The sequence below is a fragment of the Mastomys coucha genome, unplaced genomic scaffold, assembly GCF_008632895.1.
Source record: "Mastomys coucha isolate ucsf_1 unplaced genomic scaffold, UCSF_Mcou_1 pScaffold3, whole genome shotgun sequence".
In the NCBI taxonomy this organism is placed as follows: domain Eukaryota; kingdom Metazoa; phylum Chordata; class Mammalia; order Rodentia; family Muridae; genus Mastomys; species Mastomys coucha.
The window spans coordinates 19,464,853-19,479,014 of record NW_022196909.1 but is presented as its reverse complement, the minus strand read 5'-3'; the positions used below and the strand labels follow the sequence as shown (position 1 = coordinate 19,479,014).

Below are 14,162 nucleotides of genomic sequence, written 5' to 3'. Positions count from 1 at the left end.
GGAGGGAGGGAGGGAGGGAGGAAGGAAGGAAGGAAGGAAAGAAGGAAGGAAGGAACAAAGAAAAATCTGCTCTAAGAAACTATGAGAGCCAGGAGTGATGGGAAAGATCCATGATCCCAATTCTTGGAGAGTGAAAGTAGGATTAGCAGGAGTTGAAGGCCAGTCTGAGACCCATTAATAAACAGGAAAGAAAGAGGAAGGGAGAAAAGATGGAAACTAGCAAGGGTTGAAGGGGAAGAGGGGAGGAAGGGAGGAGCCAGACAAGAGAAAGAGAAATCATGAATCACTGGAAACCTTAAAAGAATGCAATAAGATATCTAAGAACTAAATACACTTCCTGACAGTTTGACCTTCTACAAAGGAAGCATAGTAAAGTACCTGGACAGAGGGCCTTCACTTGTCACGCAACCGATCTGTCTGCCAGAGAATTCTGTTGATTCCTTCTCTAGACAAAGAGCACTTTTCAGGTTTTAAAATTGAGTCCTGCTTTTGCTTCCTGCTACTTTCAGATGTATTGGGTTTTTTTGGGGGGGGGGGCGTTGGTTTTTGTTTTTCTTTTTGTTTTTTTTTTTCAGTTAACCTGAAGTCAAGTCAATTTTGTTTGCTTATTTTTTTTTTATTTCTTGTGTGTAATACATGTATGTGTGCACATGTGCATGTCCGTTGGCCAGATGTCAATGGTGGGTGCCTTCTACAGTCTCTCTCTACCTTATTTTTTTTAATAGGGTCTCTCACTGCATCTGTAGCTCATCCTCTGGCTAGACTGGCTGGCCAACAAAGTTCCAGGCTCTGCTTGTCTGTGCTAGGGGTACAGCCACATGCCTCGCCACCTGGCTTTGCCTGTGGTGCTGAGGTGAAGCTCAAGTGCAGCTCTTTGTTTGGGTATTTATAATAAAACACACTAGAGATTTCTAAACTACAAAACAACTACCTCTGTTTTAACAAGGGATTCTATAAGCCTCTGCCCAAATACAACAAAGTATCCAAATGATAACTAAATCCCAGCTGTTGGGCCAGACTCATTCCTGTGCATCTCTTCACAGTCCCATGTCTCAGTAAATCGAGAATGTGTCCCATATGTCTCTGTAACAATTATCACATCTAGTAAAAGCTGATATAAACTGAAATCGTTATACTCAAGTCTAATGCTCTACGTTAAATTTGTCAAATATGAAAAAAATTCATGTTAGAGGATCTCCTTTTTTGAATTTATAGTTGTATCTTTCTACGGATAATTGTACTGTGTTTTCTTACATCTGCTTATTGGAAGTAGCTTGTATCTGTGATCAGTCCACAAGTGGCGTGAAGGAAAGGCAGTGAGCTCTATAGAGGGATTTGCCCAGTGCAAAAGAGTGTAAGTTCAAAATGCACAGAAGCGAGCTGAGGTGATGGCACCACTGGTGAACTCCATGCTGTACACAGCCTGAGTTCAGATCCCTTGCCTCTGTGAAAAAGTTAGGGTGTGCCAGTGCTCATCTGTAACATCAGTGAGCTAGGGTGTGCCAGTGTTCATCTGTAATGTCAGTGAGCTAGAGTGTGCCAGTGCCCATCTGTAATGTCAGTGCTGGGGAACCACAGACAGATAGATCACTGGAGTTTATTACCCAGCCAGCCCAACTGAATTGATGAATTCTAGACTCAGTGAGAAAACTTTGTTTCAAAAAATAAAGTGAAAAGAACTAGATTATAAGACCCTGTCACTAAAGATGATACACATCTTGGCTGTATGGACAGGAAAACCAAGCTGGAACTAAGCTGGAAACTTTCTCCTTCGTGGCTAGCTTTCAGAGTCCAGGAAGGTTTCTGGCAAGCTCTTCAGAGAAAAAGGCATTAAGAGCCTTACCTCATTTGAACCCTAGTAACTATAAGAACAACCGGCTGAACAGTATGTGTCCATGTGTGCAATAGCAACACTACTATTAAAGAACAGGGGGTAACCAACTCCATGACAGATTTGAGGCTCACTCCACAGGAAGGAATCCATGCCCCCTACTGAAGACCTCATTAAAACCTATGTCAGGGCAATTATTAGGGCCTAGAGGAAAAAAATAAATACAGTCGTTTAGCTTAATTGACATGGCATCTAGTTGTCTTCTAAATATCTATGTTTATATCTATAAATAGAGAAAACTTTCAGCCTTTACCACAGAAGCCTCTTTCCAGCTAACAACTGAAGCAGAACTTCTGGTGTCTTTGGAAACTCAGTTGTGCTGTGTGATGTTTTTCTGAACGCTTTCTTGTGAGAGGATGTTTTGCTGAAGCAGACACATGAAAGAATGTTTTGCTGAAGCAGACGTGTAAGAGAGCACGTTTTGCCGGAGCAGACGCTTGAGAGGGATCATAATGTGTAGAAAGAATACAAATATAACCCCACAGACAGTGAAAAGATGCTCTTGCATTGTTGTGCCTTGCAAGGCTTCACGGGTCTTTGTCTGTTTTCACTTCTTCTGTGGTATTCTGGCTCTTGCAGCTTCTGCTGACTCATGCAAATTCCGTGGAGCCTTGCAGTTTCTGCTGGATCAAGTGCTGCTGCTGATTTATGTTTGGTGTTTGCTACTGGACTGGACTGCCCAAGGTACAACTTCTAAACAAGTCCACAACCCCCCTTTTCCTATTAACCTTCTTTCTCTGCTGCCTCTCGTCGGTGAGCTAAAAGGTAGATTGAGATATTTAAGAACACTAATTAAAGTGGGTTTTGGAAAATCTAAGCCTACAAATAATGGCAAATGTAGAGACTCATGGCTGCCCAAGGAGTTAAGAATAAGTTAGACATGATTGCTCAGAGCCCTTTATGAGGCGTGCTGGAAAATAGAACCAAGAGCTATCAAATGATGTCTTCCGGGTGACACACAGCTATTGGACTCATGAAGAGTTAAGGATATCTACACTCAGTCCACACAAGAACGTGCCCGTCAACAGGCACATATGGAGGAGGAACTGAGGGGGCCCTACCCTGCACTGTTGAACTATTGGCTTCTATAGATTTGGGAAGAGAAGGTACATTGCCTTCAGTTGTGGATCCACTCATGATCCCACTTGGCTCCAATGCATACTTCCAATCCAGTGATCATACCAATGGTCCTGGTTAAACTAAATCAGTCATTGAACAACCCCAGAACCTAAGAAAGCAACTGGTAGAAACAAGTGGGTATTGACAGGGATGTGAGAGAAATAAATAAAGGAAGAACTGGAGTACATTGTATACATATATTAACATTAAAACACTGCCCAATGTGGACCCACTCAGGATAAGGAAAACCACAATAATCTCTGTTTTATATATGAATTGAGTAGTTAATCTTTTCTGGCCCCCAAATAAGGTGTAGGGAAATGCTGGTCATATGGTGATCTCATTCTAACAGTAATCTTATTCTAATTCTACCTCAACTAAAATGAGTGGCAAAAGCACTGTCATTACTATAGAATGACCACTTAGTGTCATTAAATAATTGCACCCTATTTTTATTTTGTCACCTTTTTCCCAGAGAGCCAGGGCTGAGCCTGTAGTACAAGAGAACTTTCTCCATTGAGTCTGGTACTTTCAACTGAGTAGAGCGTCGTCCAATATAGATAGCCACCAACTGAATCCACGGCCATGTCATTCACCAACAGCTTCACGTGAGTCACAATGTCCGTGTGTCCGGTCAACACAGACTGCCTTTGGATCTAGAAAAGGTGACAATATTGTCAGATAATTCTTTTCAAATGGCATCATTAATTCTGAATGTTGAAATCCAATCATTAGGAAGTTCTCTCCCTCATTCACATGTTCATTTATTCATTTAACCGCAGATAGTCATCAGCATTCTATGGTGCTGAGTAAGCCTTGAAAAATGATAGCAGACATGGCAAAATATCTCCGTAGAGCTGATTTATCTTCATGCCTAAGAGAAGTAAGCTGAGTTAAAACATCCCGTTTTCATAATTATATATCCGGTCAGAATACCTTCTTATTTTTTCAGGGTCTCTCTAGGTAGCCGTGGCTGGCATAGATCTCATACCAGACTGGCCTTGAACTCAGAGATCTATCTGGCTTTGAGATGGCATCTGTGTGGGACTAAAGCCATGTACCACATGACAGTGACAAATTTGGTATTTGATTGGGGCTGGGAATGAAGCTCAATGGAAGAGCATTGTCCAGCATGTACTAGGCTCTCTTTATCCTCATGAACCTCAAAAAAAAAAAAAAAGAAAAAAGAAAAAGAAAAGGAAGGGGGGAGGGGAAGAGAGAGGGAGAATTTCTTAGACTGAGAGAGATAGGCATGTCTTTGTAGAGGATGAGGCTTCTCCTAGCTCCTCTTTACTACATATTTTCCTGGTTTTAATTCTCATAATTACTGAGTACGATCACACACCAGGCACTGTGCTTTTTTCATTCTTAAGATATTAGTTCCCAGGCCTGGAGAAGTGGTTCAATGTCATCATGCAAGTCGTTGAAATGGGCAAGCGTTTACGTTAGAGCATCCAAGACGCCCGACACTTACTCACCACATACGTCTTCCCAGCCCAGTAGAGAAAGTGGCCCAGCCATTCAAAGGCCAAGGCACCAGCTCCTCCGATGCTGGGGATGTGATAACTCTCTGAGACATCCATCCCATTCAGAGGCCGCACGTAAACGTTGCCTTTCGTGTCGCTGTAGTACAGGCTGTTGTTGTACCAGTCCATATCTCCAAACAAAGACAAATAAACAGCACTTATTTCCACGTGTGCTAATAAAAGCGGGATGAGTTCACCACCCCGATGCCTGCAAACTGCAGTATTGACATAGCTATTAGTGAGAACTCATGGGTCTGTCAAGCGTATCTCAGCAAGGGCTGGTTGTGGTGGTGCAGTCAGGCCTTTAAGCCTAGTACCTGGAAGGCGGAGGCAGTTAGATGGCTGCATATTTGAGACCAGCCTACTCTGTATAGCATGCCAACCAGGGCTTCATGGTGAGAACCTGTCTCACACACACTAAAAATAATACTTCAGTAAAGTAAGCCCCAAATCTCAACCCCTCAAACCTGGAATAGGAACAAAACCACGTGGAGCATCTGTCTAACATTGTCTGAGGTGCTTTGTGATCTAATATAACTCCCAAAGCAAATAAGAAAGTTATCATTTTCTTAGATCCCATGAGACAATCCGTTTTGTCTGAGGCCTCAAAGATCAAAGAACTCCAGGTCACACTCTTTCCACTAGCATCACTCAGACCTTCTTAATCCAGCTCTGTTGTTGGGTGGAAATGCTGCCGTCAGCTTAAGGGCCAAGTCAAAATATAAAATAAGTAGGTAACTATAGAAGAGAGCATCTTCAGGCAAGATCATTGTCTCACCACTTTAGGAAGAACACTACTGGCAATAGCGCCCTGTCCGCAGCCCCAGAGTCCTCCTTGCCAACAGTTTTTCAAAATACTCTGTCTAAAATGCTATGCAACAATCTTCCTGTTCTAATCTTGTAACAAAGCCACAGTAAATCACTTAAGAAAAGCTGTCTCAGCAGAACAAGCCAGTGGCTCTTGAGAGACAATATTGACACATTGAAACTCATGAGCATCAGTCAAAGCCCTTCTGAAGTAAATAACCTAAAACCTGGCATTTGCTTAACAATAGCACTGGCAAAATCCTCGAGTCATGGTTGCCCTGGTAGCTGGAACTCTTCTTTCTTTGCTGAATCGCCTGGCAAGGTACAGGTGTAGGAACCTACACCTGGGTAAGAGAGGGTATCTACCTGACACGTTTCCTACAGCAGAGGACAGGAATTCTCCTGGGCCAAAACTACTGAGTGGTTTGCTCCAGAGTCCGTCTTCTTTCACAGCCATGATGAATGGTGGCTCAGTAGCTATGTGGTAAAATAAAAAGAAATTAATAAAAAATATCACATAAAGCATACTTTTTTAAAAGGCAGAGTCTCTCTATGTAGCACCAGGCTGGCATCAAACTCATAGAGATCTGCTTGCCTCTGCTTCCCATGTGCTGTGATTAAAGCTGGGTGCCAACACACATAACTATACATGCTTTTTTAAAACGTAAAATATCGCCAGGCGGTGGTGGCGCACGCCTTTAATCCTAGCACTTGGGAGGCAGAGGCAGGCGGATTTCCGAGTTCGAGGCCAGCCTGGTCTACAGAGTGAGTACCAGGACAGCCGGGGCTACAGAGAGAAACCCTGTCTCAAAAAACCAAAAAAAAAAAAAAACAAAAAAAAAAAAAACAAAAACGTAAAATATCAACATTTTGAGAAAAGAGTACAGAATAACAAAAGCAATTGCATCTCTTTAGTAAAATCATCTATCCTGTTTCATGTTATTGATATTTTTACATAAATATTTGAAATGTAATATAAAGAGGGATACGCACTTATGCTACCTCTATTATAGTGACTCACAGTGCCATACCAGAGGCCTGTGGTCATACCACTATAACCACAGCCACCCTCCCTACCCACTGTGACTTTTTTCTATTACCTTGTTCTGAGAATACAGAAGCAATTATGAAGAATATATACATACATATGTGCATATGTATATATTATAAATATATATAATATATGTGTATTATATTATACAGAAGCGATTATGATCGCATATATGGTATATATACATATATATACGTGCTACCATTTCTTTCAGCCAAGATATTGAAATTTGGTGTTACTCATAGACCCTTCCACTTCTCTAAGACCTAATAGAAGACTAAACTAAGAAGAAATCAATCAATGAAGAAGAAAATGAGATTCCTTCAAATCTGTCTTGAAGTGTATAAGATATCGGGTAAGAAACACAAATATTCATGTTGGTTTGATTCCCTGCTCTCAGACTGAAGATTCACCCTCAAGAGATCAGCCCTGCTCATTCTAATCTCTTGATAATATTTGAAGCAAGAAACTATAAAGGACACTCAGGCCAAGCCCTTTATTGTTCAGATCACTTCCTAGACCCATAACATCTTCTTACCTGGTACCAAGGTGGTACCCACTGAGGGCTCGGACCAGGGGCCTGGGCCTTTAGGAGAACTTGCTCTCACAGAAACCGTGTACTTTGTAGAACTCTGCAGTTCGGGAACATTAAGCATGGTCCCACTTATGTTCGAGAAAACTTGAGTGACTTCAAGAATGTCCTGGGAGTAAACTTTGACCTCATAAGTCCAGTTCTGCCAGGCGGAAGGACCTAAAGAGTTACATAAAGTCATTGTCCATAATGGTACCATGAGTACAGACCAAGGAAGTCTCGAAAACTAGTCAGTAGCCTATCTCAACTGCAGAGCACTTAGTAGTCATGCTTGTTCTACTAACTGGGTCAGTGTGGTGGTAAAAGGGTGATGGCCACACCCGTTCCTCCCAGATCACTCACTTAGCTTTATGGAAGGGCACAGTATTTCCAGCAAGTAAGACTGTGAAAGTGTACTTTTAAAAACAGTTTTGAGTTTGGATTTCACCATGTATCCCAGGCTTGCCTTGAATTTATAAATCTTCCTGCCTCAACCTGTCAAGGGCTAACATTATAAATATGTGCCACCAATCCCCCAGCTAAGACTGTCACTCTACATTTTAGAGGGATTCTCAATAACACTACCAGGTATAACCAGGCTCTTAGTTAAAAAAAAAAAAAAACTCTAATGTAATTACAAGATATAAAATCAATTCATTCTTCAATGTGTGTGTGAAAGATCGGGAGGAGAAGGTATCCTCATGTACCCCAAGCTAGCCTCAAACTTTCTACAGAGCTGAGGATGACCTTGACATTGAACTTTACATCTCCCAGTTCTACCTCCTGAATAACAGGTGTCTCACCACCTCCGGTTTATGCATTGCTGGGGATTGAACTCAGGGCTCGGTGCATGATAGGCAAGCACTCCATCAACTGAACTACATCTCCAGCTTTCGTTGTCAGCTATTTTTGAAGGTATGAAGCAAATAGGCATAATGAGTTTGTCACAGAGTAAAAAGTTGCCAATGTTTACTAACTATCACTGCCTGGTGAATCAGAGGCTGGCAAGAGGTGGTCCACATGGCAAAGGTGCTCACTGCCTATTTCAATCAGGAAAGTGATGCTCAAACACAGCTTCAGCTATCTATTCATGGCTGGTCTATAGCGGCTTCCACAGCAGCACAAAGTTCAGCAGTGATGACAGAGACCATCTGTTCACAAAGCTGAACTCCTTTACCCTTTTTGGTGGTCTGAATGAAAATGGCTCCCATAGGCTCCCAGAAGCTAAGCCACCATCCAAAAGCATAAATGGGCTAGACCTAGCTCTGCACACACACACACACACACACACACACACACACACACACACACAGCAGATGTGCAGTATGAGCTTTACGTGGGTTCCCCAACAACTGGAGCGGGGCTTTCTCTGACCCTTTCGCTTGCCTGTGAATCCTGTTTCCCTACTGGGCTGCTTTGTGGGAGAGGATGTGCTTAGTCCTGAAGTGACTTGATATGCCAGAGTGGGTTCTTACCCAGAGGGGGCCTCCCCCTTCTCAGATGAGAAGAGAAGGGGCATAGGAAAGGGGCTGTGAAAGGGAAGAACTGGGAGGGGGTAGCAATCAGGATGTAACATGAATAAATAAGTAAATTAATAGAAAAAAATGGAAATGCCCCCCATAGACTCATAGGGACTGGCATTATTGGAGGTGTGGCCTTATTGGAGGAAACGTGTCATTGGGGGTGGGCTTTGAAGTTTCAAAAGCTCAAACCAGACCTAGTGGCTCACTGTCTCTTCCTGGTGCCTTGCCCATCTGGATATAGAACTCCCAACTACCTCTCTAGCAACAAATCTACCAGGCTTCCCACCATGATGACAATGCACTAAACCTCTGAATGGCAAGTCAGTCCTAATTAAATGTTTCCTTTATAAGAGTTGCCATGGTCATGTTGTCTCTTTACAGCAATAAACTCCTAACTAAGACACCCTTTTTTTCCTAAAACATTTCAGAGCCTACTTGCTTCCTACCATATGTATTCCGCCTATCCAGAGACAGAGAGTTGAGTTTAGAAAGCTTTGAGGGAATGGCTAAAATTCATGCAAGCCCCGACCTTGAATCTGTATCTACCTGGCTAGTCGCCAAACTAGAAAGTCAGTACATCTCATATGTCCAAAAGTGGATGGGTAGTTCCTTTGTGGTCTGCCCATGGAGTATAAAGACCTTCCTACTACAAGTCTAACAATAAATGCAAGATAAGTGCTCACTGGCTCCTATGGCGAGAGCAGGAGGCTTCCACTGAATAAGGGCCTCTCGAGAACCAAACAGCACTGAGACCTCCTGTGGATGTCCTGGGAGAGGGTACGACTGGATGGAGGAGCCAAAGATGACCAAGTTACCAAACCCAAATTCTTCTATGTGACTCAGGTCACATCCCACGATGAACTCATTGAAAGACAGGGAGTCCTGCTGAAAGATGGCCTTGCCATCTGTGATGAGGAAGTCATTGTTTTCACAAGCAAAGCTCTTCACATTCACAAGGGGGACCCAAGGCAGGACCTGGTGGGAAGCCGAGCCATCCAGAAATGTTGACATGAAGACTTGCAGGGTGTCATTGAAGTAAATGATTCGCTTGGATTGTGGCTTCACTGCAAAGTCCTTCAATGTGCCACTCTCCACAATCCGCACAGCTTTGGTGTCCCTGCCGGATGGCAGAGGGAGATTGACTCTATAAATGCCGTCTCTCAGGAGATAGAAGATATACCTGACAGAGAGACAAAAAAGACTGATATAAATCAGCACAAGTATGGCTCTGTAACCTTCTGGGTTAATTGCTGTACTCAACCAGTACCACCAATCCCAGGACTTCCCAAGGGGCAAAATGACAAAGGTCAGAGCTGGACATATGCCCTACTGATTACAGTCAGAAGTTAGGAACTCCATCCTGTTTTATGATGCTCCGTCTTTTAATGCTTATAAGGGACTTTCTGAAGAATCAGAGTTAAGACTAAAAAGTATCTATCTCTAAAGATTTTAGAGGTAAGCATATTATGGGAAAAAAAATCACTTAGCTAGGGCTGGAGAGATGGCCAAGTCAAGTACTTCCAGGTAAGTATGAAGAGCTGAATGTGGATCCCCAGAAGCCATGTGAAAGTCAACCACAGTGAAAACTCTGGTGAGAGCGGGAATGTAAATCCTGGAGGCTCATTGGCAAACAGCCTACCAGAAAATGCCAAGCTGTGGGTTCAGTGAGAGACCTTGTCTCACGAAACAGAATGTGATGGAAGAGGGCACTGAGCTTTGACCTTTAGTCACCATGTGTGCACAGACAAGTGCGCGCGCGCACACACACACACACACACACACACACACACACACAAGCTTCTAAACACATTTCCTCTAGACTATCCAAATTCTTAAGTCAAATTCTGTCAATAAATTTTCTCATGCATTGACAATGATAAATAGAAAAGTAAAAAGAAAAAACATTCGAGCCAAGTGTATTTCGCTACAATTAACAGAAGTGCTTTGCATCTGAAGCATCCTAAACTTTTGACAGTACCTGTCTATAAGTGAGTCAGGCAAGTACAACTGTTTTATTTTGTAAACAGTAAAGAAGTACCCAACGAGTCCTGACCAGAGACGCTGAGCAGGGCCACCCAACCATCAAGAGAAGGAAGCGAACAGAATAATTAAAGATGCATGTCCAAAGGGCTAAAGAGGTGACTCAGTGGTTAAGACCACCTTCTGCTCTTTCAGAGGACAAGAGTTCTATTCCCAGTACTCCTATCAGGGTACCACAGGGTACAGGCTCATAACAGCCTGTAACTCCAGGAGATTTCAGGCCCATAACCTCTAAAGGCCCCTGTACTCAAATGCTCACACACATACACACCTGAAAATAAAGTAAGTACGTTTTGAAGATGTATGAGAGGTCTATCCTCATAGCAATGAGCAGGTAATCTTTTAACATGGAAAAAGAAAACACATGACTCAAATATTTAACAGAAAATCAAACATCAAAGTCAATTTTTAACCAATGGGGCTAGAAAGATGGTTCAGCACTTAAGAGTACTTGCTGCTCTTCAAGAAGACCTGGGTTCGATTCCAAGCACCCACATAGTTACCATCAATAACTTCAGGTCTAAGAGATGTGACACCCTTCTTCTGGCCTCCTCAAAAAAACAGGCATATAATTGGTACACAGACACATAGGTAAGCAAAACACTCATACACAGAAAATAACTACTTTTTATTTAACTGGTATATAAAATCATTAATTGATAGTTGATTTAGAATTCATGATCATGAAAATAGATGCTAGTGAGTCCATACACTTTAATATATCTTATCATAACCCAATGTCTTGTTACATTCCAACTTGCATCACAACTATTAAGCCATTTTTTTTCTTCTCATTACTCAGTCCACTCCTATTCCTCTTACTGATCTTCCCAAATCTTTAAAACTGTGCCCACATTCCAGCCTAAGGTAAAACCCCGAGATACACACTCACTTTGAGATATAAGTCCAGGTTGTTTGCCTCAACCAAGAATGGTAGTGGACAAACAGAAGGGCTCTTGATTGTCTACCCTACAAAGTTCAAAACTTTTTAAAGTATTTGGAGAAACTTAAAAGAAAATCAATCTGGGTTAAGGAACTACAGTCCTTGGACCATGGCAGGGAAGAAATCAGAGCTTCAACCTGGATCACTACAGGAAGAGGAAAGAAAAGCGTGAAGAAGAAAGGAAAATGAGAAGAAGAAACCAGAAGTGGGAGGGGGACACAAATGGTGGGATGAAGGGATGGGTCAAGACTCATGTCAAGTTGAAACTCCTCAAGGGCATGATGCAGTGGTGCAAAACTAACTGCATGAAGGACAACACCTGAACGCCAGGACAGCTGCAAACCACTGCCCATGTGACCTGTCCTATAAGACCACAAACGTGCTGGAAGGTACCTGCTGATTTTTATAGGAACTGTCCTGCCAAGGTAGAAGATGATCAGAAGGTGGAGCCTGATGCAGCAGGTCCTATCCTGGTTTATTGCAAAGCAGCTTAGATGATTACTGGATCAACTCGTGTCCCAACTTCCTTGTCTAGCAAACAGACCTAACCTCGGGATAAAATGTTTACTGGGAGAAAGAGCCTAGAAGCAAGTTAAATACAAACAAATTGGTATAAATCCTAATTATCATGATCATTTCAGATCATGCTTCAGAATCTAAGCACAAATCCATGTTATCCTAATAAGAAATAGGAGTCACTGATTATCTCACTGTGCTATCCTAGGAAGGCTAACTTGGTGAGTGAAGTTCATTATCCACAGAATGACTTATGTTCTGTAGCCACCACCAACAACAGAGCATTCCATACATTCCATATCCTCTTAGACCCTCACCAATGAGAGAAATCAGAACTGGACTAGACAATACGGAATGCATTCAGATGATGTGGACTAATAATTAAACTTTTCATTTAAAACTTGAAGAACCAGACAGTGGCGATTTTTAATTGGGAGGTTTATTGTGATGGTCCATGCCTTTAAATCCAGCAGTCTGGAGGCAGGTGGTGCACCTTTAATCCCAGCACTGTGAGCTCAAGGCCGGTCTGGTCTACAGAGTTAGTTCCAGGACAGTTTGGGCTACATTTAAAAAATGGAAAGTGCTAGAAGAAAACAGAAAATTCTTCAAGACACGGGTAGGGAAGAACTTTCTAAGCAGAATAGGAACTAGCCCCAAGTTTCAGTAAACAGGACTACATGGTTTTTAAAGTGTATGCACAGCACAACAGTGCAAGTTGATACCCCATAGAATGGAAGAAAATCTTAACCAGCCATATTTCAGAAAGGGGGATAAGATCAAGAATTTACTAAGAACTGCAGAAACCAAATACTAAGAAAATAGAACTGCCAATCAATAAATAGGCCAATGAGTTCAATAGACAGTTTTTAAAAGAACAAATGGCCAAAAACTGTTTTTTAAAGCGTCTAGCATCTCTAACCATGAGAGAAATGCAAGTTATAACTACTTTGAGATGTCACCTTACCACAGTCTGAATGGCTGTCATCAAAAAAATCTGACAATGTTGAAGAAGGTATGCAAAAAGAGGAACACTTACTGCAGTGGGCAAGCAAAGTAATACAGACGTTAGGGAAGTCAGTTTACATTTACAACTTTAAAGTTTAATACGGAAGTTCCATATAATCCAGCTATTCTACTCCTGGGTATATATCCCAGAGAACCCCATAGCCTACCATAGAAATTGTCGTACCTGTGTTTATTACTGTACTGTTTGTCATAGCAAGGAAATGAAATCAATCTAGAATGGATAATAAAAATATGGGATACATACCAAATAGAATAGTTTTAATATTATTCAGTAATAATATTCAGTTGTAAAGAAAAATGAAACCATGAGATTTATAGGAAAGTGGATGGGTATAGAAACTGAGTTACCCAGACCCAGACAGAAAAACACTACCCGTTCTCCCTCATATGGGGATCCTATTCTACAATGTACATGCATATGCATAAACCGCTGTAAGTACAGGTGCAGTTTAACATTTAGAAAGGAGCCTAGGAGAGGGCAGCATCGTGATATGAGGGAGGATAAAATGCAGTCAAAAGGACACATGAATCATATATATGTGTATATGATATATATATCATATATGAATCATATGTACATATAATTCAAACATATATCTCTCTCACACACACACACAAAAGCATACACACAGAACACACACACAAGAAATTTCTAAAGTTTTCAGGAATATGGGTAGGAAAGCTTGACTTTTAACAATGAGCGACCTTTTTCTGAGAATGGCAATGTAAGAAAAAATATGCTCTGTGGGTTTTATTTCATTCAAACTAAAAGCCAATTTATTCCCACAATAAAGAAAAATATTTAATCTTACATTGGACATGCTTACTAGTAAAGAGTTTGTTGTTATTTAGTCATATTTAAGAAATAACTCCAAAAATAACTTTCTATATTTTTGCCAGTGCACACTCATGAGCACTTAACATACATAAAGGATCTTCATTTCATTCTCAGGATGATACAGCTTGTTGTTGAAAAGTAATGAGACAGACTTGCTTCCCAGGGAATCTCACTGCAACTGAGCAGCATGGCTGATCCCAAATGTGGGAGGATTTTGCTTGTTTTTTTGTTTGCTGTATGTTTCATTTTCACACCAGAGAAAAGGAGTCTTATACTTGAAATGTGTACATTCTCAACTATCAAATCCTATC

The 14,162-nt window shown here is 41.6% G+C and overlaps 1 protein-coding gene across 1 annotated transcript in view; it reads right to left on the bottom strand.

The window, feature by feature from the left end:
• Ros1 (ROS proto-oncogene 1, receptor tyrosine kinase) overlaps positions 1 to 14,162 on the bottom strand; it is a 123,459-nt gene that overhangs the window by 72,147 nt on the left and 37,150 nt on the right. The window contains exons 13-17 of the mRNA XM_031348214.1: positions 9,172 to 9,668; positions 6,933 to 7,145; positions 5,710 to 5,820; positions 4,489 to 4,667; positions 3,475 to 3,666 (exon numbers count right to left, since the gene is read on the bottom strand). Coding sequence (XP_031204074.1) covers positions 3,475 to 3,666; positions 4,489 to 4,667; positions 5,710 to 5,820; positions 6,933 to 7,145; positions 9,172 to 9,668 — 1,192 coding nt within the window. The remainder of the gene's footprint in view (positions 1 to 3,474; positions 3,667 to 4,488; positions 4,668 to 5,709; positions 5,821 to 6,932; positions 7,146 to 9,171; positions 9,669 to 14,162) is intronic.